Source organism: Lepidochelys kempii, chromosome 4 (assembly GCF_965140285.1).
Source record: "Lepidochelys kempii isolate rLepKem1 chromosome 4, rLepKem1.hap1, whole genome shotgun sequence".
Classification (NCBI taxonomy): domain Eukaryota; kingdom Metazoa; phylum Chordata; order Testudines; family Cheloniidae; genus Lepidochelys; species Lepidochelys kempii.
Genome location: NC_136383.1, coordinates 6,889,746 through 6,915,449, shown reverse-complemented (window position 1 = coordinate 6,915,449; position 25,704 = coordinate 6,889,746). Strand labels below are relative to the sequence as shown.

The 25,704-nt window shown below is 42.6% G+C and overlaps 1 protein-coding gene across 1 annotated transcript in view; it reads left to right on the top strand.

Moving 5' to 3' along the window:
- Positions 1–13,347: 13,347 nt before the first annotated feature.
- The window catches only part of TECRL (trans-2,3-enoyl-CoA reductase like), a 123,124-nt gene continuing 110,767 nt past the window's right edge, over positions 13,348–25,704 (top strand). The window contains exon 1 of the mRNA XM_073340004.1: positions 13,348–13,581. Coding sequence (XP_073196105.1) covers positions 13,348–13,581 — 234 coding nt within the window. The remainder of the gene's footprint in view (positions 13,582–25,704) is intronic.

The window sequence follows — 25,704 nt, the reverse complement described above, 5'->3', positions numbered from 1 at the left end:
ACTCTGTTTCTCTCCCCAAGATCCTTTGTTCACAAGCCAGCCTCCCGTCCCGCACTGGGACTAGCTGCCTTTTATCACGCCCATAGTACTTCCCTGCCTAACTAATGGCGTCTCAGAGGTAGGCTCAGTTCCTGACCTCCTGAGAAGGCCAGCTACCAGCTGACACCTTGGTTCTTGTCTTAGCTCTGTTACTGTCCCACCAGGTGACCTCACCTTTGTGTCCCATCCCACACTTCATTGGTTTGGATTGTGAGCTCTCTGCGGGCAGGGCCTACCTCACATGTGTTTATCCGATGCCAAGCCCAGTGAGACCCTGATCTCACTGGGGGTCTCTAGGTTCTGCTGTAATCTGAATTATAATAAAAGTCCTGGTTCTGACACAGACTTCCTATAGACTCTTAAACAAGACACTGGAACAAAAAAAGCCCCCAAGGTATGAGTTGATCATTCATTTATTTCTAGCACACATTTGGCTCAGACTCTGACTGGGACCTGTAAGTGCTGCTTTGGTACAAATAATAATCAAGAATTAAGGATAACACCAGAGAGGAAGTAAAACAAAATCCAAAAGCAAGGTTGCTTCAGTCTTTCACAGGTGTGCCCAATGAGGTAGGGCTTCTGTGGAAAAAATAGTTTGATCACGAGATTAAAAACGTATGATAATGCATATCCACAAGAAGGCTGAATTAAGGTTGCCCAGGCAACCTTAAATCTAGCATTTCCTAACAACCAAGTGCTTGACTTTTCAACCTTAATGTTCTTTGGCACACATGTGCATATACAGCATAATACAAATGTACAGCTGGAAGGGACCTCAATACGTCATCTAAATCCATTCCCCTGTACAGAGGCAGGACCAGGTGCACCTAGAACATCCCTGGCAGATGTTTCTGTCTAATCTGTAATAATGTACATGTCCTTGAGGGAAAGAGTTTAGCATTATTCTAAAAAGGATTAGATATTTATATGGATCACAAGAGTATCCCAAATTATAACAGTAAAAAATTAAAAATAAACAAGATCTTTGGAAGGGATTTAACCCCTCCTGATTCAGAGTTTAAGGCAATCTCTAACTAACGGTAGTGAGGAGAAAACTTTCCTTGGGGGTAGCCCAGAACTGCTACTGCAGGGTTTCTTGAACCTTTCTCTGAAGCATCCAGTGCTGGCTGCTGTTGAAGACAGGATATTGTGCTGAAGGACTATGGGTCTGATCCAGTCTGGTGATTCCTACAGGACTCCATTGTTCACATGCCAAACTCCAAAAAGAAATCTATTCCACACCTCTGCTGCATATAATATTCTGATTGGAGCTGTCTAGAGGAGGACCATTCCATTTCACAAGTTTTGAGGTGAAACAAAAAATCTTCATACCTTTTGAATGTTTTCATTCCACAGAATTATGTCAAAACAGCTAGCTTTGGATCAAAGACATCAGGTGTTTGATTTGGGTGTCTCTCTAGTCAGAAATGATCAGCAAACCCTAGACCTCAAAAATCTTCCTGGAGAAAATGTTAGCAAAACAGCATATTTTGAGAAAATGAAAATGACCAGCTCTAGCTCTGATTGAGTGATCTTCTTTTACCCCTGGTTCCATATAAATGGGGTTGGATCTTCGAGTCCTTCTTCTCCATTCCACTCTGTCTTGAATTGGTTCCTCAAAAACTCCACATTTAATCAAATCTTTTTGTGTAACATCCATCCATCTAATTTTGGGCCTTCTCTTACTCGCCAATTCTAAGTTTAACACCCTGTTTCCTATGGACTCTTCTAGTCTTGTTTCTGCATGCCCCCCAAACCATTCTAAGCCTGGATTCCCTTTGCTTTTTCAATAACAGGTACCACCTTCATACATCCTCTAAATTGTTCATTCCGAACATGGTCCACCCATCTTAACAGTTTCATTTCCATTGTGTTCAGGATCTGCTCCTTTCTCTCAGTGTCCAGCATTTAGAGCCGTACAAAAGTGCAGGCCTGATTACCAGCTTGTATATCTTGCTTTTCAATTTGATAGGCATTCTTCTATACTCTAATCACTCTGCACACTTCTCTTCATTTAGTCCATGCCTTTGCTGTTATGCTTATAAGTTTGCCATTGAATTCACCATTATCCTGTACTATGACACCTAGGTAATTTAACTTCCATTTTATTAATTTCTGTTGATTTTCATGCCATTTCTTTCAACTAGACATCTCAATCTTCCATCTTCTCTTTGCTCTCTCCCATGAACACAGTTATCGGCAAAAAGCATGCACCAGGGTGTTCTCTGTCAGTGCTTCAAGCAAAAAAGGTCTGAGTGCCAAGCCTTGGTGTCCTCCAACTCTGACTAGAAACTGTTCAGTGTGTCCATACGGCCTTCCGCCCGTGGTAACAGCACCCTCATACATGTCCTGGATGCATCTGATTATAGTCTACTGGTATCTGTTCCATTCTCATACGTCATCAGATGACTTCTCTTGGGACATGGTCATAAACCTTCTCAAGATGTATGAATACTATGTGCAGGGTTTTCCTTGTTTTTCTATATTTTCCCACAGACAATCTTAATGCACAGAGAGCATCCATTGTTGACTTGCCTGGCACAAATCCAAACTGATTGTCACTGACAGTTATAGTCTCTTAGCAATAACTTTCTCCCAGATCTTCACTATGTGGCGAATGAGTTTTTAATAGCATGGTAGTTACCACAATAGCTTATGTAAAGGATAGCCGGCTTTATCTTTGTTACATTGGGATAGACACATGGTTTTGTCAGTCCTACTCTGCTCCCATTTGTGGGAATGACTTGGCATCATTGTATTTCTACTCATTATCCTTACTTGGTGGGTGATGGACTTCCAATAATGCAGTTCTTTGATCTGATCCTAGTAAGCCACAGTCCATTATCCACTCAGGATGTGTTCTAGGATGGAGGGTAAAAAAACGAAACAAAACAAAACAACGCTGTCAGTAAAATACTCCAATGAAAGTAAGTGAGGACATGAAGTAAGGTTGCACTGACAGAAAGTGCTGGATATCAGCACCTGTGCCTCATTAATCCACTCAGTCCCTCTCTCTCTACTCTGTGAAGTGGTGTGATAACACACAGCCACGATAAAATACATTTGAACTTGCTCTCCATGCTTTCTGGCCAGCTGAAAGAGACTCTCACAGCAAAACCCCATGGCATTCGCCTCAGAGTTTGGGCACGTGTTAGGTGCAGAGAATTCTTCTGATCTAGAGTGTGCACACTTTCCTCATATTGCTGAGTTATTTGCACAAGTGAAGTGAACGCCACCACTCAAGTGAGGAATTAGACATTAGCACGAGGAAAGGTTGCCCAATGTTGCCTTTTAGGATGAGCTGAAATGAAGCCAAAATGTAGAAAGTGGAGTTTTGTCTCTAATCCAATGCAGTGTCTTATTATTAGTCTGATTGACAAAGGGACTCAGTGCCTTTATAAAAGCCAGTCCAGTAGCTCCCTCCTCAGCAATTAAACAATTAGCAGGCAAAGAGTTTGCAGTTTAATAGACAAGACAGGGAAAGGAAAGACAGGTGAAGTGACAGAACCACCAGGACACATAGTCCAATAAGAGAGCCAGAAATAGAACCAATGTCTTCTCAGTTCAAGGCCTTCCCCCCGCCCCTTGACCACACTGCCTTTAATAGTCAGTCTTTCTAACTATAGATGATTTATGTTTTGTGTGACTTAGAACTACTGGAGCTGGCCTCATTACCAGGGCTTCACTCACCAGTGTGATTTGTTGACAATGACAATATTATCCCTAAAAAGGTTTGGCAGCTAGTGATAATGCTGACCAGAAATCCCAAATGTCACTCACTCACTGTGGAGACAAAGCATCATAGAGTGTTTTCTGTGGCGAACAGCACACTGGAGAGTGAGGGAGGGTGCGAGAACAGTAATCTTACACTGTGTGGGGTTCAACAGCAAACATATGGGCACTGCTATTGCAGAAGCTTTTGTGGGCCAGTTGCCAAATCTGGAATCCATAAGGGGGCTCTGAGATGATAGAGTCAAGACAGCAAAAGTTTGTAATGTCTGCAGTGCTCACAGCTTGGAACATGGCAGGCATATCCTGACGCTCAGCAGCAAGCATCCATTTGAGCACGAGTCCTTGGGAACTTCATTCAGGCTCACTCCAGGCTGCACAGTATATAAAAGGGAATTTCCTCCGGCTGAGTCCAGATGCTGGGCTTTGGTGAATCTCCACTTTCATGCTGAGATACCTGCTAGAAAACAAATCAAGTCTGATCATGCTTCTCAGAGACACTATTCCTAGATTTCTCATGATGCCTGGGTGGCTCATGGAGTCCTGGGTTCTATTCGTACAGCCATAGAGTCTCAGGGGTGGACCAAGACCTACAGAGCCCTACACATAAATTCCCTGACACTGTGACCCTACACATGTGATGTGGCCTCACTCCTGCTTGGAGCAGTAATAAGCCATCTATTGGGCTAGTGGAGGAAGGATGCCATCACCACTCCCAGATCATTGTCCTCAGGTAGGGTTGTGTTGGCAGGGACCACACCCTTCATCCCAAGGCATTACGTTGAATGGAGAGTTCAAAGCTCTTGTCATGCTGTCTGCAGCCTTTGGCAGATGTAACTACACTGGGGTCATGTTTTTCATTTTTTCTTGGGAACATGAGGGTAGAAACTGACATTTTAATAATTGAGATTCAGAGGTCATGATGGACTCCAGGCAGAAGGGCCAGGGCAGGGGCCTGTATTCAAACGGTGGTACGCGTACCTCTAGGGGTACGTGAGTTCTCATCAGGGGCTTTGTGAGAAGAATCCTGTAATGCTGGACAACGCCTTTTATTTAGTCAGACTTGGCAATCTAATCATAGGTATATTATGACCCTATCTCAGATGGGGGTATGTGGTAGACTACATTATTTGGAAAGGGGTACACAGCCTAGAAAGTTTCAAAACCACTCTATGCCTTAATCCAGCCCTCAAGATTCCCATTCTGAGTACCACAGCGGAAGCCATCCGTTGGCACTTGGCTGACAATAGTTTGATGGAGAGAGGCTGGCTGAGATTCACTCTGTGGGCTGATGCTCCTCCTCCTTGCCCTACCAGCTCCATAGCTCTTTCTGCACTGTAGCTTGCTGTCTTTATAGTAAAAGGAATCCTGCAAGTGCAGGATCAGGTAACCCATGGCAGCGTGACATGAGGGGCACCGTACTGCTCTTCTAACCGTAGCAACACTCACGCCCACCCCCTGCCACTTAGTTCTTCTGGCTAATAGCAGCATTCAGTTAAAACATTAGTCAGATGGGGCACAAGTTAGGCCTGGCCATTGTCCCCTTAATGGCTGTGATATTTGGGATAGCCGGTTACCTAGGTGTCTCTCAAATCATTCCTTGGAGCGCTATAGAGCACTTCAGTTTGCCAGCCCAGCTTGCGGAGGACTTAATGGCTGCCCCAGCCTTTAGCTCTTCTGCCTTGCAGCCACAAAGGGCAAACGTTACCCCTCACTAAAATGAACACTGAAATCACTGGCCTAGGTTGTCAGAGGCTGGGTTCTCGGCACCCAGAAATGAAGGCACCCAACATCACTAGTCATCCCTGCAAATCTTATGTGCTATATTGATGAGAATGTTGTTCCGCAGAAGGCAAATAAATAGATTTAGGTAATTTTGCTTTGTTTTGTGTAAAATTCATAACAGGTCTTGTTATGTGTCTGTTTTGCCATTGTTTCATGACAGAAAATTGCTGGCTCCCTTTGTTTAGGGAAATGTGTTTATAATGTATTGATCAGTGTGGCTTATAGCTGCCATGTGAAATGCAGTCCTTAGAGGATATGGGTCTGTTACATGTCGCAGCCAAAGAGGTGGTGTATTTAGCTCAACCTGGTAGGACGCAGGCCTTTGGTTGAAGAGGTCCCTGGTTCAACCCCTGGTGTCACCCAAGATGATGGCTGTCATGTAAGCAGGAGTTTGTCCACATTACACAGTTTTCATAAGTACGCTATGGAGTACTATATCCATATCTCTCTGCTTGTCCAGACACAGGAGCGCATGAGGATTCAGAGTTCTACCCCCAAGGTTTTGTGAAACTCAAACTGTCTGTCATTGACGGTCTTTAGGCACATATCTTCCTAATGCTGCTCTCTCTGATATTGAACTTTCTCCAGCATCACATGAAATAGTGATGTTACACTGCAGAATTAGCACACTGGGTTGTGATGCCTCTCATTCAAGAAAAACTGCCAAGTGTAATATGACCCATTGCCGCAGACTGACACTAATTGCAGTAACATTCAGGTGTAATTTAATGTCTAGCCATCTTCCAGCTGTCTAACATTTGTTAAATCATGCATTCACACTGGGGGAGGGTATATTGTGTAGACTGTCTGTCTGGCTATTGGTTTCCATTCCAATTCTGTTTTCAGTTGCTCACATAGAATAACAGAGTTAGAAGGGACCTCAGGAGGCCATCCAGTCCAACCCCCTGCTCAAAGCAGGACCAATCCCCAATTTTTGCCCCAGATCCCCAAATGGCCCCCTCAAAGATTGAACTCGCAACCCTGGGTTTAGCAGGCCAATGCTCAAACCACTGAGCTATCCCTTCCCCCTTTTATCAGCTGATATTTCCCTTGCTTGGTCTCTGCCTGTAAGTGACTAAATCTTGAAAAATGTTGGAACAAAACAAGTTTTGCCATTTGGGGCACAAAAATAAATTAATAAAACCCCACAATCTCACAACTGGAGAGAAGGTTCACATGAGGCCCAAGATGAACAAAACCAAACCCACTCTGCTTTTCCTGATTTATGCACATGATTCTTGTTGAACTAGCAGGTGGTAAACCAGCAAAATCCCTGCCCCCTTCCCTTAATACAAATTAAGAATCTGTGAACCCCCAGCAAACACTGCTTAATCAAATGGGTATTTTTGCATCTAAACCCCACTGGGGTAAGCTCCAGTTGATTGCCTCCACTCAGCATGGTGCTTACAGCTCCAAGTCTGAAATCCCCTGCTACATTTACCCCTCCACATACCCCATGTCAATGCTGGCATGATAGGGTCTTCTGGTAGGACCACCAGTGAAGCCAGCTGTGACAGAGAGTTGGCACCATCTCCAGTGGACACCATATTATCAAACACCCAGTCGCTGAGCCCTGCTGCTGATGCATGTGGGGCTAGATCCTCAGCTTCTCCAGAGCATTACCAGTACAGCTGAGAATGAAAAAGATGGCTATGCACTACTTTCATATTGCCCGGATACCCCAAACTATGGGGAGCTGGTTCAGCTGCAAGCATAACTTAGAGCAGCCTCATGGTTGGTCTATGTTATGCAGCCACCATGTTCCAACTGTGTGCCTTTCTCCCCAGGCATGATACCTACGCTTTGGCAGCTGTATCCTTGGTTTCAATGGAGCCGATTTAAGCCAGTACTGAGTGCTTTAGAAAAATCCCACCCTGAAGGGTAGGGTGGGGTGTGTGTGTGTGTAAAAGTATATACAATTTAGCCATTCCATATAAAAAAGCTATGGTGAAAATTGCATGGTTAAGCACTTGAAAGTTAGAAAACACCAAAGCATTGTACAAACATATTACAATGCAGTCTTTAATTACATAATCAAATACTAGTGCTTAAATAACACTCGAAAATATTATATACCATTTTATGCAACTTTGACTATATGGTATGTAGCATCTTGTGATAGTGTATATGCCTCTGTGTAGACAAGATTCAAGTAGCTATGCACATGTACACATTCCTATTTTGATTGTTTCAAAAGAGGATCCTAGTTGTAAAGAATCAACCCACAGAACAGAATCAACAGCATATTTAAAGTCATTAACCCAATAGGCACACTCACGCCTCAGCTCCTGGCCATGTCAAGTACAGGGGCACACAAGCAATTTATAGCCAGCATTTTCAAATTGAGTGCATCAAGTCAGGCACTTAAAATACATACATAGGCACGTGAATAAAAGGGACATAATTTACATAAAGACTGAGCACACACAACTTACACCAAAATTAATGGCAGGGTCTCGGAAGATGAGGCCCTTGGTTAGTTGCTGAGATATTAATTTGGGTGCCTGCCTAGCTTTAGGCTGGCATGGGAACAGCCATAATTTGGCCAGTGGAATCTCTCCCTCTGGAACGTAGCTCATTTCATTTCATTTCATTTCAGGGGCTCTCTCTAATCAAGATTCCTGTGGGAAAGGAGGAATTCTACAGATTGCAATGTCGGTGATAAACCAGTGATGGGTGAGCTATTGCCGACAGGAGCTCTGAGTGACAGAGATGCTGCATTAACAGCCAAAATACTGTAGACCAATAGGAAATTTCCTTCGCTCCAGAAGGCGGAAAATACCAGTACAAAATATTAGCAGATATTATTAATTGTGGCAGTAGCACCCAGAGGCCATAAATGAGATCATTTCCCCAGTGTGTGAAACACCATTCAAAGACACAGTTAGAAACAACTCTTCCCCAAGGATCTAACTATCTTCATAGACGAAACAATGGATGGGAGGGGAAACTGGTAGGAAGCGAATTGCCCAAGGCCCCAGGCAGGTCAGTGGCAAAGCCAGGACAGGGCAGGTCTCCTAAGTCTCAGTGTACAGCCCTAAACGTTCAACTGTGCTGCCTTTTTCCAAATGCTTCTTGCTAGATACATATTTGTTTCTTGCAAGGAAGCATATTAGAAGGCTGAAAAAGGTCAAAACGCTGACATCCCTTTCATGTGTAAAATCTCAAATTGTTCCATCAGCCTGAACCTGTGGTCTATATACTTCCCTGCTGCACAGAGGGGAGCAGACCCACCTGGAAAGCTGCATAAAAGCGTGTGTTGCCCAAGGGCCAAGTGGGGAAAGCAAGCAGGGCCAGGCTTTGACAGCAGAGGCGACAGTCAGCACGCTCCTTCCAAACACTGGCAGCAGGAGAAATTGTAGAGACTGGAAGCTGGTGGAAGCAGCTTCGATTCCCACGATGTGCTCTTTGGCTCTTCCCAGAGTTCCAGAATGAACTGGGATCAGTGGCTGCCAAACCATCGTGCCATACAATGGTAATATCGACTAATATTGGCACAATCTCTCCACACAACTGCTTGGGTTCCACGGGGTTGGGGACATTCCCTTTGAGGCCTCTGGTCTTTCTTCAGTCCCCACCCACACCAGTCTTTGGATAGGGAGCATGTGCGTGTACTGCACTGCCAATGCAGATGTCGAATTTGGCTGTTAATCCCCCACCCCCATGTGCACTTCTGCACAGGAGGGAACCATATGGGCCTAACTATTTTACATCAAAGCCAGTGGTAAAATACAAAGATGAAATTTAAAGGGTCAGCACAGCCCTTGACACATGAGTGGCCAATAAGCTGCTTACTGTATGCCAGCTCCCTTTTAAATCTCGGGTTATCATCTACTCGCCCTATCTTTGATTATTTTTGGAAGAGTAGCTCTCACCTACCTTGTACATAAGTGCTTTGCTTTCCATCCATCAGTCCCCACTCACTGCTATCAAGGGTGCTCTGTTCCAAGCCCTACACCCATGAGTTAAGAGGAAAAGAAGGAGATCAGATCCTCAACTGGTGTAACTCAGTATAGCTCCATTGCCTTTAAGGGTGCTGTGCCAATGTACACCAGATCTGGCCTGATCCAATTTGCCACCAAAAACTTTGATATCCTATAACATTTGCTTACCTTACCGCCAACAGAGTGTTGAAGTAATATGAATACAAAACATCTGTAGATGTTTTATTTACTTGAAATGGATTCTGATTGACTACTGTTCATTTGTCAATATCAGATAATAAAATTATGTCATTTAAATGTATCCAGGAAGTGAAAGATTTTTTTCAATATAAGCATCATAGGTTTTATTGTTATACTTTTAAAGCTTTGTATTTCATTTTAAAATGTAACCACATATGTTGTTACACGGTGTTTGCTATTCCAGTACGTGCATCTGATCTAGTAATTATTGTCGTTATTCTTTCATACGTCTGTCATTTTCAATGCAATTAATAAACAGCTATACATTTGTTAAGATATATTTTGTATTTCATAGATTGAGAGATTTTAAGGCCAGAAGGGATGACTAGCTTGTTTAGTCTGACCTCTATAAAAAAGGCGTAGAATTTCTTCCAATTATCCCCATATTGAGCTCCATAACTTCTGTTTGACTAAAGCTTATCTTCCAGAAAGCCAGACAGTCTTCACTGTATGTTCCTCTGGGATGTTTACTTTTCTACATTTTCATTTAACCCAATACAGTTAACACCAATCTGTCTGCTTCCAAGTGATGTAAACAGTTAGACTAAATTTGATCAGATTTGTCCATATTTCTTCTACTTGGCATACTGGCTACTCTGTGGTTGTATTCAGAGTAACAGCCGTGTTAGTCTGTATTCGCAAAAAGAAAAGGAGTACTTGTGGCACCTTAGAGACTAACCAATTTATTTGAGCATGAGCTTTCGTGAGCTACAGCTCACTTCATGTCGTACCTATTATCTGGTTTCTGAGCTGAACGATGGACATCTTCATCTATCGTAATGTAATTTTCTGTTTGGCTAAGAACAGAAAAATATCATTTTTGTAGATTTTTTTGGGGGGAGGAAGGCACTTCGATACTACTGTGCTGAGTGCTAAATATAAGAACTAGATAGGTAGGTAGATAAACCTAAGGATATTTTTTTTCCAGATTATCTCTTTCTATAGGCTTTAGGCTATGTCTACATTTGGAGCTAGGAGTGTGATTCCCAGTTCATGTAGACATACTTCTGCTAGTTCTCATCCAGCTACCATGCTAACAATAATAGTGTAATAGGTTAGCACAGGAAGTAGTGAGTGACAGCATAGGTTCGCCATACTGGGTATGTAACCAGGTTCTGGCGGATTTGTACTCAACCCAGCTAGACTGTGTGCTGCCCTGGTTACACTACTATTTTAGCACACTAGCTCGATGAGAGCTAGCACAAGTATGCCTACACAAGCTGGGAATCACACCTCCACTCTTAGAATTCTCCAGTTCAGTTATAGGCTGAAATTCCTTGTCAACAATATCTGATAGTATGGGTGATATCCTGGCCCCATTAAATCAATGGCAAAACACTGATTGACTTCAGTGGGGGCTAAGATTTAATCCTATATTTATAACCTCCACCCAAAATCACTTGTATCTGCATTCCAAAATCAATGGCCTTATCCAAAGTTCATTGAAGTAAATGGGAGACTCTCTATTGGCCACAAAACTGCTTTAGCAATTAAAATGGGTTTTGTACGAGGCCCCAGGTGCAGAAAGGTGCCATGACATGTCCATGTATGACATCTGGGGTATTACTACCTTTCTTCTGCTTTGATTCAGGTTAACCTCCATAGTCATATCAGCCAGGGGTAGGATCACATAATAGATCAAGTAGTATCTCTTGTTATACTATGTATATAGTCTTGTTATCCATACCTATATTTTGCTATTGTGTGTGCTCATTCTGTTTCCATTGAAGTCAAGCCATTAATTTCCATGGGAGGAGGTTTAGGCCCTATTTATTCAGTTTTGTAGTCCCATATCTCTTTCCGATTTGGCTGTAACTGGTCAGGTGAGATCAGCATTATAAAAGGAAAATAACTTTTACAGGTCTGATCCTGCAAATACTTATGCATATGCTTAACTTTATGTACCGTGGATTGTCGTAGTCAAGCCAGTTGGATTACTCACACATGTAAAGATAAGCGTGTGCATAAGTTTCTGCAAGATCAGGGCCTTAGCCTAAACATTTTATTTTTGGTATCTTTGCCACTGTCAATGTATGAATTTTAACGCATTCTCCTTTCCATTCTGGTGATTTCCCAGATATTGCAGAGTGCTTCTTTGTATTCAGCAAAATAATTGGTTGACTGCTAAATTATATTTAAATAATGGTTGATTTAAAGGTAACAGAACCTTATTTTCAGTGCAACTGTGTTAAACGTTTATCTTAGAATATCAGGGTTGGAAGGGACCTCAGGAGGTCATCTAGTACAACCCCCTGCTCAAAGCAGGACCAAGCCCCATCTTTTGCCCTAGATCCTTAAATAGCCCCCTTAAGGATTGAACTCACAATCCTGGGTTTAGCAGGCCAATGCTCAAGTCACTGAGCTATCCCTCTCCTGACAGCTTGCTGCTGTTTAATCAATACACAAGATGGGTTATCCCACAATGGTGTTCATTGTCCGTGAAACAAGCGGGATGACTTTTTCTGTGCCTACCCTTCCTGAACCAAAGCTGCAAGGCAGATTTTAATAGGTGGGATGGATTCAGCCCTCATTTGGTGCTCTGCCAGTAACATCCTGGAGATTGTGCTCGCAGAGGAGTGCTGTTCCATGTTTATGGGAGAGAGGGGTTCCTGCTAAATATGTGCCATTCAACAGCATACAACGGTGAGACCCTTGAGATGGAAAACATCAATATGGGGCCACTACTTTGCTCAAATTCTATGAAAAGACATTCAGTGACAAATGCAGCAGTAGTAAGGGCATGATGTGGAAATGTGTGTTGTTTTAACCAGACCCTTATTTAGAAAATTAAGGCCTCTTTTAGTTCAGTGGAACATCATAAAAATGGCTAATAGGGTATTGAATTTAGGGGGGAGGGGAGGAAAGGGTTCAAATGACCAGGACCCAGGAAGGTTCTTTAGCATGTACATAACTTTAAGTACATGAAGAGTCCCATTGATTTCATTCTTTCTGAGTATAAATGCTTTCCTGAAATGGAGTCTTGCACTGGTATAATTTCTTTGGCTTCAAGGGTACTGGCATAGCTGAGGAGAGAATTCTGCTCTGAATATGTAACATACCATGCATTGCATTAAATGTAGCCAAATGCCAATCCTTTTCTGCCACCAGGATATGTCAGCAGCTCTCAAGTTCTGCTGATGAACTCCTGGCATTTTGTTGTTTTAACTTCCCCTTGCGCATTAACAACCATCTCTACGGTAGACAACGTTTCACATATTTTTCATATATGGACATGTTTAAACACCTAACCCAGATAGATAACTGTGGAATTCTTTGCATTTCATTCCTGATTCCTTTCTGGCCCGGGAATTTCAGGGACTGACTTGTCATAGTAGAGAATCAAGATAAAGGGAGTAAGTAGGACGTGTTGTTTCAAATGCTGGTTTAAAAAAAAAAAGCGGCACATCACAATAGCAAGTTAAATATAGAAATGGATTAGAGAGCCATTGTTTTCAGTCCTGCTAAATAAGACTGGACTCTCAACATGGAATGCCACTTGACCTTTAATGTCTCATCAGTCCATGCTTGTATTTAACTGATGCAGGGAGGACACATTTCCCCTTGGAAGTGTCCTGTGTCGACATGACAGTTGCTGCTGCTGGGTCACACAATGTTCAGGAGGCATAAACCCAGCGCTCCAGAACACAAGAAGGACTTTGCTGTGCATGGAGCCGTGCTGCCGGGACCACAGAATGACATGAGGTCTTTTTTCAACTTGTCTCAGCTTGTACTCTGTGCTGGCCAATTCAGATCACCACCCACACTCAGGCATTCAAAAATCACTTACTTTGAAGTGGAAATCCTTGATGCCCAAAGTAAGAGGCAGATCTGTGTGGTGGATAAGGTGAGTGTGTGTCATTTTCGGCACACTGCTGTGTGTGTGATTAAAAAGATGCATTATCCTAACATGGGTTTAATCTTGTTCATCTTACTGGGACATACTCAGAATGTCTCCTTATTCACTGTCCTTTGATTCTTTTCCCTTGTGTTTCAAAACCTTTGGAAATAAATAAGTTTGGATTTTTTATACCTGCTGACTGCTCATCAGAATCAAGCGGGTACTTTACTTGGGTCTTAAAGTTTATGGGATTGCAATGCTTATGTCATGGCCTAATACTTAAAACAGGCACTTCGGAAAAGGTAATCCAGTTTTATAAGATATTTGCAACGACTTGAGTCACTTAAGTGCTATAAGTTCTTTCTAGGGTCCAGATGCGTTCAGTAGAACCTCATTTATCCAAAGGGGAACTGGGATCCAGAGTAGATTTTCATGTAGGGCAGTTTGGCTAAGAGAGATTTTTGTGTTAATGATGGGGTTTAAATTACATTCAAATTATGGACAAGTGTGGCGAAGGGATTGGATAAGATTGGATTCTACCACATAAGTAAATGCTGGCTTGAGAAAACACCTCAAGAGACTTTATCTAAAAATAAACATTTTCACCACAGATTTCTATTGCAGATTTGGAGGCTGGATTACCCATGGCTTTTGGGGAAAAGAGGATAATTCATTTTTGCACAGCGAGTACGTGACTATGTGGACTCAGAGTGGCCAAGTCAAAGGCTTGACTTAGATGTGCTCTTTGCAAATATAGGATATAAGTACGGGAACATAGGATTTTCTATAGCAGAGCTGACCACTGATACATTCAAAGCTACTTATTAATGTTGGATAACTACAAATATAGGGTCAGAGTCTCAGCTGGACAAAAATCAGCATTGAGTCAATGCAGCTATGCCAGTGTACGCCAGCAGGCAATCTGACCTATTGTATTTTGCTATGAAAATTTGTATCCAGAATATTTCTTTAGAGTATAGAACATTCACATGGCACAGCAGAATTATGAGACTTCTCGTTTGGCTGAACAGTAAGTTTATTATCATCCCCACTGGAGATTCTTCTTCTCCCCCACTGGAACAAATAACTCAGACTTCTGAAGATATTTATTTTAACATCTTTTATATGTGCAAGCTGGGATACACCAAAACATTTCCAGCATTCCTGGTCTTTCAAAGTACCATTCTGTAATACAGATATATGGCTAATATTAAATAAATCCATTAGTTTGTCTTAATATTGCAAAATATTTAATGATCAACAAAGATATAATACATTATTTATTATCATGTAATGTGTGATTATGTCTGCACTGCAGAAGTAACTAGATCTCCTATGATCATAATAAAATAATAGTACTAATGTGATTTTTGAAAATATACTGAATAAAGTCTCCAATCAAAATAATAATAATAATAATAATAATAATAATAATAATAATAATAAATTAATTAATTAAGCATTTACCTAACTTTAAGTTCATCAGTAGTCCCATTGACTTCATGGCATTTACGGCAACGGGAGCAGAATTACGCGAATGCTAAGCACCTTGAAAAATCCCACCCTCAATGATTTGTCTAAACATTACTGTGGTGTACTGGAACAGCTACGGGCCAGGATGCCTTGGGTTTTAGTCCTGATACAGCAGAACCCCGTTTATCTGATCTAATTGGGACCGGGGCCAGATCGGATCATCAAAAATCTGTAGAATAGGAAAGTTCGAGGCTGCTGCATTACAGGAGAGAGACCCCACTTCTGGACCTGTGTGCACTGGTTGTGCCATGAATACGGAGAGATGAATAAAATAGGGTCAGATAAACAGGGCTTTACTGTACCGACCTGGGGGCTTCCCTGTGGTGTACAATAAGCTCCCCCTCTTCAAGAGAGGACTCATTGTACTTGCCCACTTCATACCTGAGTGCTGGTTGTGACATGCTCCCTAAAAGCCAAGTAAAAAAGGCTCAGTTACAGAAAGGGCAATAGAATTCATGGGCTTGTGGCTTACAGTCAGAAAGCCAGGGCCACCTGTGCATTGGCTGCCATGAGCACCTCCCCTACCCCCGCCTCCAAGCATCGCACAAGAGATCATTGAAAAAATAGCACAAGCCTCAGACTTCCAAAGCTGCTGAAGGAGTTTGGATATCCAATTCCCATTCAGCCGAGTGTTCAACCCCCTTAGGATACCATGGAAATCCTATTCCAAAGCAACTCCAAAGGCAGAGATTAACACATTCATTCTGTATTGCAACTAGAGCTCATTGGTATCAATGCACCATAGTTCTATAATTTATTACAGCAATGAAGAGAACATTTCACTAAATTTCACATAACCTGCTGCTTAATTAAATGGAGCACAGACACAGACCTAACATGACACTTCTAATGTCTGCTTTCTATTCTAATATAATTGCTATTAGCTTCACTTCTCAGCACTGTGTGTAATTATTTCTTGTCAAGATTAATAACAGGCGGGCACACCATGCACATATTTTAAAATATATATCTTCTTAGTCTGTCCTTGCAAATTGTTAACAGTTCAGAGTATGCTGCTTAGCAAATGCATGTGTAATATTCCCAGTTTAATAAATCTGACTGGAAAACTAAATCACTAATGACAGAGCAAGTGCCTCTTCTTTGCTCACCCTTATGGAGGCTCAGGTGGAGGGAACAGATGATTAATCCCTCTGAAGATAAGTACCAGGCACTGCTACCCGATGGATTAGTTGTCACCATTACACTGGCACAGAAATCCCATTAAAGTTAATAGAAGATCTGTGCATTCAGTAAGGGGAATCCTAGCACTGTAGACTGTCTAGCAAGGAAGATAGTCTTGTGGTTAAGGCATGAGAGGGGGATTTAGGAGATGTGGGTTCAGCTGATCACACAGACTTCCTGTGCGATGTTGGGTAAATCACTGGATTACTCTGTGCCTTAACTTGCCTTCTGTAGAACAATAATATTTCCTTTTTCTTGTCTATGTAGTCTGTAAGATCTTTGGGGCTGTCTCTTAGAATGGGTATGTAGTATGCCTAGCACAAAAAGGGCCTAGTCTTGTTTAAGCCCACCTTGTTTATTCACTAATAATGATAATGGGATACTTAGATATAGAGATGTTGACGGATTCCTTCTTTCTCTTAATATCTCTGGGGGAAAAGATGTCAGACTGTAGCTCCACAAAGAATAAAGTTTCTGCAGGGAGAGGTATAGGAAAGGGGGGTTACGAGTAATTCAGCAGTGCCGATACCAAATATTTAAAAATGATGAGTCAGGAGTTCCACTCCTCACTCCCCAAAAACCATGAGATTGGCTTAAAAATCTTAAAATGTAAGCACTAATAAATGTTAGGTTCTTTTTACATTTTTTATGGTTTCTGAGCTTGTAGATTACACTTGCTTCACATTTTCAGGCTTTTCTCTGAAACCACGAAGGTTAGAAATACATCTTTTAAAAGCTGAAATTCGCACATAATCCCCTGTCTCCAGGAGCTGGGGCTTTAAGAAAAACATCTAATATTGCAAGACTTGTGATACAAACCCCAAGAGTTGGCTGCACTGGTAATACATTTTGCATAGGTGTATGCATGCCATAGAGGCACTGTACACAATTAATAATAATTAATAATACCTAGCTCTTGGGACTCTGCTATGAATGTTGTTATACAAGTGAAATGAGGGACAGCTAAAAATAGCTGCACTCAAGGAGCAGAGCCCCATCGTACTATATGCACATATTATGACTGTACAATTTGTGCCCCAAAGATCTTACAATGTATATCAGTTTTACCTGCAAGGTGATGAGCATTCAAGCCCAATCCAGCAAAACATTGAAGCATATACTCAATTGTAAAGATATGACTAATCCCGTGGACTTCAGTGGGACTGCTCACGTGCTTAACTTTAAGCATGTGCTTAAGTATTTTGTTGGATCAGGTTAGAGCATTCTGCCCTTGCAAGATTGAGTCCTCATAACCCTATCCAGGAAAGCTTCTCTATTCCAGTTTCACACATGCTACACTTGAAGCAAATTGTGAATATGGGCATAGGACAGGATGGTGAAGTGAGGTCCAAACATTTTATCCGCATGTGTTTGTAATGTGTGTATTATTCATGAATGGTGACGCTTGAGTGTATGCTACAAATAAGTGTCAGTAAAAAATGTAGTCATATATTTATATTAAATCTCAAAACACTTCTAAAGAAGGGGGGAGGAGAAGGGTCCCACCAGCAGTAACAGTGGCCTCTATGGTGGGGGGAATATTTTAGTATTTTTATGCTTTTGTATTGGGGATATCTTAGAGATTAGATGTTACGGGGAAAAGTCTAGAGATTTTTCTGAGAAATTTCAAATGGTCGTATCTCCAAAATGTTTTTGTCTGGTTATTCTTCAAAGTTTCCCCAAACTTCTCTTCTAGGAGGAGACCATACACTCCACATTTTCGGCAGAAAGGGGTTATTGTGAAGACATTAGAAAATTGAGGGGAGGAATGAAAAAGGGACTAAGAATAGGAAGTTAGTTGCAGACTTAGGCCCTGATCCTTCGAACACTTAAGCACTGCGTAAGTATGATCTCATGAGGATTCCCATTGAGTACAGTGAAACTACAGCTACTAGCTTGCTTAAGTTTTTGCAGTATTGGTGAGGAAGGCCCTAATCTTTCAAGGAGATTTTTGTGGGCTGATACTTGTGCCCACATGATGTCCCAGGGAAACCAAAGAGGCTTCACACAAGTGTAAAGGGTCCAGCAGAATTGATCAGTGTACACGATTGTGTCCCAATTCCTCCCCTTTCCCACCAGACAGGTAGTAAGTTACTTCATCACTTTTCATGGAGCAGCTTTATGACCGTGTGCCCAGCCAGCTATTCCGGCTGTTGAATGATAGATAGAGCCAGAGGTTTATTGGTAAAATTTGCAGATGAGACAAAAAATGGTGGAGTGATAGTTAATGATGGGGACAGATCAGTTATACAAGCTGACCTGGATTGTGTGGTAACATTGGCTCATTTAAATTAAATGTATTTTAGTGCATACAAATATAAGGCTACGTACATCTAGCAATACAGAATGTAGGTCACACTTATAAGGTGGGAGACTATATCCTGGAAAGCAGGGACTGTGAAAAGGATGTAGGGGTCATAGTAGAAAACTAACTCATAGAATGTCAGGGTTGGAAGGGACCTCAGGAGGTCATTTAGTCCAATGCCCTGCTCAGAACAGGACCAACCCCCAGTTTTTGGCCCAGAACCCTAACTGGCCCCTTCAAGGATTGAACTCACAACCCTGGGTTTAGCAGGCCAATGCTCAAACCGCTGAGTTATCCTCCCCTCTGATGCACATGAGCTCCCAATGTGATGCTGTAGCTAACTGGATGACCATGATCTTTTCGATGTATACATGGGGGAATATCAAGTAGGAGTAGGAAGGTGGCATTACCTCTATCTATGGCATTAGTGAGACCATCATTACTGGAATACTATGTCCAGTTTGGGAGTCCACACTTCAAAAAGGATGTTGAAAAATTGGAAAGGGCTCAGAAAAGAGCTACAAGGCTGATGCAAGGTCAGGCAACCCTGCCTTATAGTGCAAGAGTAAAGAAGCTCAACTTCTTTAGCTTATTCAAGAGAAAGTTAAGAGGTGATTTGATCTCAGTCTACAAATGCCTACATGAGAAAGAGATTTCTGATAGTAGATGGCTCTTTAATCTGAGACAAAGGCATAGTGCGATTCAATGGTTGGAAACTGAAGCTAGACAAATTCAAACAAAAATTCAGGTGCAAATTTGTAATAGTGAAGATAATTAACCAGTGACCTAGGGATATTATGGATAATCCATCACTTTGAGTCTTTAAATCAAGACAGGATGTCTTTCTGTGGGCTTGTCTACATGGGGAAAAAGCCTGGAGTTGTTAATGTGCACTGGCTACTCCGCACCAACTCCCCATGTGGACCCTTTCACACTGTATTAAGAGTGTGCTAAGCTAAAGCACACAAAGGCACTCTTAATACTGAGGGAGGCGTGGTCTACATCTAAAACTTTGGTTGACCTAGCTACATAGATCAGGGCTGTGAAAAATTTCACTCCCAGTGCAGCATAGTTAAGTTGACCTAACCCCCACTGTATATGCAGCCAGATCCACAGAAGAATTCTTCTGTCGACCTACCCCCTGCCTCCTAAAAGGGTGCATGGAAAAACCTCTTCCATTGCTATAGTAAGTGTCTACACTACAGGGGTGCAACTGTAATGTAGACCCACCCTAAGAATGTCCATAAAGAGAGTTAATGTGAATTAGCTATTTTGTTTTCAATTCACACCCTAGCTCCCTCCACACTAATGTCCCCAGGTAGAAAAGCCCCCAAGCTCAAACAGAAGTTATGGGGTTTTATGAGGGAATCACTGGGTGAGATTTATCAGCTTGTGTTTATACAGCAGGTCCAACTAGATAATCATTATTTAATTGATCTTTAACTATTCATGGTAAATAGGACCAATGGCCTGTGATGGGATGTTAGATGTGGTGGGATCTGAGTTACTACAGAGAATTCTTTCCTGGATATCTGGCTGGTGAATCTTGCCCACATGCTTAGGGTTCAGCTGATCGCCATATTTGGCGTCGGGAAGGAATTTTCCTCCAGGGCAGATTGGCAGAGGCCATGGGGGGTTTTCGCCTTCCTCTGCGGCATGGGGCACGGGTCACTTGCTGGACGATTCTCTGCACCTTGAAGTCTTTAACCCATGATTTGAGGACTTCAGTAGCTCAGACATAGGTGAGAGGTTTATTGCAGGAGTGGGTGGGTGAGATTTGGTGGCCTGCGTTGTGTAGGAGGTCAGACTAGATGATCATAATGGTCCCTTCTGACCTTAGTATCTATGAATCGTAATGGTCCCTTCAGGCCATAGAATCTATGAATCTCTCCCCACCCACTTGCTCACAACAGGCAGTAACTCCTGTTCTCCTTCCTAAAGCTGGGTCACAGTCTGCAGGGGAGTGAGAAGGCCTATGATTAGAGATGGTTAACATATTTTGTTCAAGCTTTTACATACATATATAACAATGTCCCCCACCCCCAGCCTACATTTGTGTTGGGTTTCTTTCTGTATCCTCGCTTTTTCCATTTCGCCAGTGAAAAGGAATGGGGAGGAGGTGAGCGAAGGGAAGGAAAAAAAAGAAAAGGGAGGAAGACAGAAAACCCCCAAAGCCAGTCAGTACGTACCTACATGGGGAACAAAAATTTGATAATGGGCTTTTCAATCTAGCCAGCAAAGGTGTAACTAGATCCAAGCGTTGGAAGACAAATTCTTCGTGGAAGTAAGGTGCACATTTTTAACAGTGAGGGTAATTAGCCATTGGAACAACTTGCCAGGGGTTGTGGTGGATTCTCCATCACTGAGCAATTTTTAAATCAAGATTGGTGTTTTTCTAAAAGACCTGCTCTAGCTCAAACAGGAATTCTTGTGGGGAAGTTGTGGGGCCTGTGTTATAGCGAAGGTCAGACTCGATGTTAACAGTGGTCCCTTGTAATCTATGCATATATGTTCTGGAAAGCTATGAAAAACTGAAAACATGTTGATGTTCAGTTTTCATCTTTTTTCATCAAAACCATAGAACATTTCAAAATAGTTTATGCACTTTACTTACCATTTTCCAACCAGCTTTATTTGTCCTTTATTCCGAACTCCAGACATAGTCTAATTTGAAGGTTCTAAATGTGCAATGGTTTGATTGAACACTGTTAAATCAACTCAGCCATTTTTGTTTATGCTGCAGCGTTTGCCACATATGATTTTTTTCTTCAGATTAACTGGAGTAAAATGCATTTTCCAACAAGTATTGCACAGTGTAATTAATTTTGCATGAGTTGCTTTTAAGACAGAATGTGTTGTACAGCATTGTTTTGCAGGAGAACTCACCCATGGGAAAGCAACAGAGAAAGCTTTCCTCATCAAAAGCCTTCAAGCTCAGCAGTTATGTGATTCAGCATTTGGCTGGGTGAGCTATGCACGAGGACACATGCCCAGGGCTTGAGTCTCTTACAGGGCAGGGATTTCTTTCTTGTGAACTTTCTGAGGTCTCTTCACAAGCAGATCTCACTTCCTAAAATGCATAGGACATGAGCTCTGCAAACCGTGGGAAGCCCACTTTCTCTCTGCTCTGCAAACCAGCCCCCACCATTCCAATGCCCCCACCTACTACTGCCCCTTCCCCATTGCAACTCCACTCTCCGCTGTCCCATGCCATTTTCTACTTATCCGAAATAAGCACATAAATGTTAGATGCATCATTGCCAACTGTTGTGATTTTATCACAAGTGTCGTGATATTGGGGGTTTTCTTGATGCCTCAGCTCCTGAAGTCATGTGATTATGTGAGACTCTCAATTTTCATTTTTTGAAAAAGTATCCTTCAGTGCCTCATGATTGCAGAGAAAAACTTGAAAATGTGTACCCTGAAAGCTCACAAACCAGCAGGCAAATAAATAAGCCTTCAGATTTATTATTATTATTTTCTATCTCATGATTTTTATGACATGCTCATGATTTGGGGGGCTTGCCTCATGATTGTTGAATGCTTGAAAAGCATGATATAAGACCTGTGTATTATTGTTATGCCTTTATTAACATTCATAGGTACAAAAATTATTTAAACTATGGACTGAACATTGATGTCTCTATCTGCTTCATTTGGAAGCTCTCTGGAGCAGGTATCATCCTTTTGTTTTATGTTTGTACAACACCTAATTCAATGGGGTCCTGCTCTATGACTGGGGTTCCCCAACATTACTGTAATACAAATGAATAATGATAATTAGTATTATTATTAATCAATGTAATTCTATGGCCCCTGTTACTCTATGATATGACATTGAGTAATCAGTGTAAGCCACAAAACAACATTAGGCTTGATTTTGATTCCCCTCGCACCGGTTTTACATTTGTGTAACTATCTTCGCTTACCTAGACTGTAAACGCTTTGGGCAAGGGACCATCTTTTTGGTCTGCATTTGTACAGCACCTTGCATAATGTGGTCCTGCTCCATGGATTAACTTTCTAGGCCTACCATCTTCATCATCATAATTCAATGGAGTTGCTCCTGTTTTATACTGGTATGAGAGCACAATCAGGCCTCTTGTCCTTATTTTATAGAAACTAGACCCTGGTATCATATCCCACCCAGAAGGAACTTCGCTGATCTCCACTCTCTGAAGAGTGGAATAATAAAGTAACTATTTTCCTCCATAGCGCACAAGCAGCCAAATAAAGCAGGCATGAGTCAGGCATGTATAATCATCTCTAGCAAGTAAAATTAACTTCCCACACTCTGACCTGTATGTTATATTTATAAATATCGCATTCATTTGTACGTGAGCAATTGCTACCTTTATAATAGGGTATTAAGTGTTCTTAAAGCTATTTCCTGCAATAACATGACATTTCATTTTACATCAGACTCTCCTCTTTGGCTGTACAATGTGGCAGTGACGGGCTAGGAGAAGTAGCATTGAACAGGTCCTTTTCTAGGAAATGTACTCAGGTTCTCTCTTAAGACAAGAACAAGTTTTATAACAGCTGCCAAGACTCTTGATCTAGCAGTGACCATCACTGGGAACAGCAGCAGCTAACCAAAACCTTTATTTTCAGGACCTCTAAAATCCAGATAGGATATTTGCATAATACTTTTGAAAGATTCTTTAGACATTCTGAACACATTCCATTCTGGGGTTTCTCCAGCTATTAATTACAACTATGAACTGTAAAACTGTTTTCTAGTATAATTTAGTTGCCTTACAGCTATCTGAGTATACACTTCATAAATGAAAAAAATGCAAATAATTTTAATGGAACTTCATGAACTCCAAAGGTCTTTTTAAAGGAATATGTGCCTTATTAAACAATGGAATTATTAGAAACCTTTCCTCCTAGTACTTACTGTACATTGCAGCCCTTGATTATCCCTTTGTTAATTGTCTTGCATACCTTTTAAGGTAGCTTTTCTATCCAACCAGTGATTATGTGCTAACTGTTATGTCCGTTGATAGAGCTAGGCCAATGTGTTCAGACGAAATAAGAAACTGTCTGAACCTTCAAAACAAAATGCACTTGGTTCTGATCCAAAGATCATGGGAGTCAGAGAAGGAAATGCATCTGTTTGGATTGACAGGAAGGGAGGCCAAGGTTGGGAATGGAGGAAAGGCAGGTTTCAAAAGCCTCTCCTTCAATACACAAAAAGAATGAGAGACAAAGAGGGAAAAGTTTCAGAGTAGCAGCCGTGTTAGTCTGTATTCGCAAAAAGAAAAGGAGGACTTGTGGCACTTTAGAGACTAACCAATTTATTTGAGCATAAGCTTTCATGAGATGCATCCGATGAAGTGAGCTGTAGCTCACGAAAGCTTATGCTCAAATAAATTGGTTAGTCTCTAAAGTGCCACAAGTCCTCCTGTTCTTTTTAAAGAGGGAAAAGGAAGACCTCAAATGATGTATTCAGCTAGTGGGCCTGATTCTCCATTGCCCCACAGCTTCTGCAGTCATCAAGACCATGGCAAAGCTAATGCAAAGGGGGCATAAAATGGTCCTGTTCTGATCTGGTGTTGTTTTACATGTACTTTGCACTGGTGAAAATGGCCATGCAAAGGGCAGGGTGGTGAAGAATCAGGCCCCAGGGTGGCGAAGACTGAGATGAACAGAATTGTTGGAGGACAAAATTAGGGGCTCTCAGACAGTGCGAATCGTCAAATCTGTCGAGTGTCTCCCCGGTGTTTTGGTTTTTTTCTTGCAGCCATAACATTTCCTTTAACAGGGAAACGCACGGGGCCTGACTGGACTTAGCACGGTGGCTCTAATTCCCCAGGTTTGGGTTCATGTACGATGCGCCTCACTAAAGAACCACCAACCTTTCCCGGTGGCAGTGCCCTGCCCTCCAGCAGTGGGAACAGCCCGCCTCCCTTGCAGCGGCGGAGATACGTGCAGAAAGCATGCCCTTCCCTCCACCCCCGCCTACAACGTAGCCCCTGTGCTTTTGCTCTGCGCGGGGGGGGGGGGGGGGGGGAGTCCCATGAGAGACCATGCAGTGACACTTGGCCCTGCACAGTGCAGGACTCCACAACAAAGGGGTGGGGACAGGTCAAGGACTGGCTGGGTGCAGGCTGGAGGGTCCACTACTATGCAGATCCTCTTCCCTGGAGAGGGAGTGCTTCGTGACTGCAGTGCCTAGTGGGGCCTGCCTTCCATGCCTCCGCCCCAGCTCCCTGGGGAACTACCCCGTGGCCGAGCTCAGCGGCTTAGGGGTGGGGCCTGCCTTCCATGCCTCCGCCCCAGCTCCCTGGGGAACTACCCCGTGGCCGAGCTCAGCGGCTTAGGGGTGGGGCCTGCCTTCCATGCCTCCGCCCCAGCTCCCTGGGGAACTACCCCGTGGCCGAGCCCAGCGGCTTAGGGGTGGGGCCTGCCTTCCATGCCTCCGCCCCAGCTCCCTGGGGAACTACCCTGTGGCCGAGCCCAGCGGCTTAGGGTGGGTGCTGGATTGAGGGTTTGGAACAAACTGCTTCACCTTCTAAAGAGGGGCATCCCGGTCTAGCAAATAGGGCACTGGCCTAGGGCTCAGATAGCGGAGGGTTCTCGTCTTGGCTTGGCTACTGACCTACTATCCAGCCTTGGGCGACTCAGTGGAACTTGTGTGTCCCTTCCTAACCCTATTTTCAATATAAGCTCTTTGGGTCAGGATCTGTCTCTTATGATGTGTTTGTACGGCATCTAGAACCATAGGCCACTGACCTGGGCTGGGGCCTCTAGGTTCTACTGCAATAGAAGTAATAATTCATTTACAAGCATATTACAAGCAGACATTTGCCGTGTGACCTAGTGGCTAGAGTCTGGGACCAGACTGGGACTCAGGAAACCTGGGTTCCATTTTTGGTTTGGCCACTAGCCAGCTGGGTGGTTCTGGGAAATTCACTTCACCGCCCCATGCCTCAGTTTCCAAACCTGTAAAATGGGGATAATGATTCTGACCTCCTTTGTAAAGTGCTTTGAGATCTACTCACGGAAAGGGCAACCTATGAGCTAGGTATTATTATTGTTAGTTACTTTTTCAAAACTGAATTAGACTCCAACCACCAGATAGGGAGGGGAAAACAAAAATA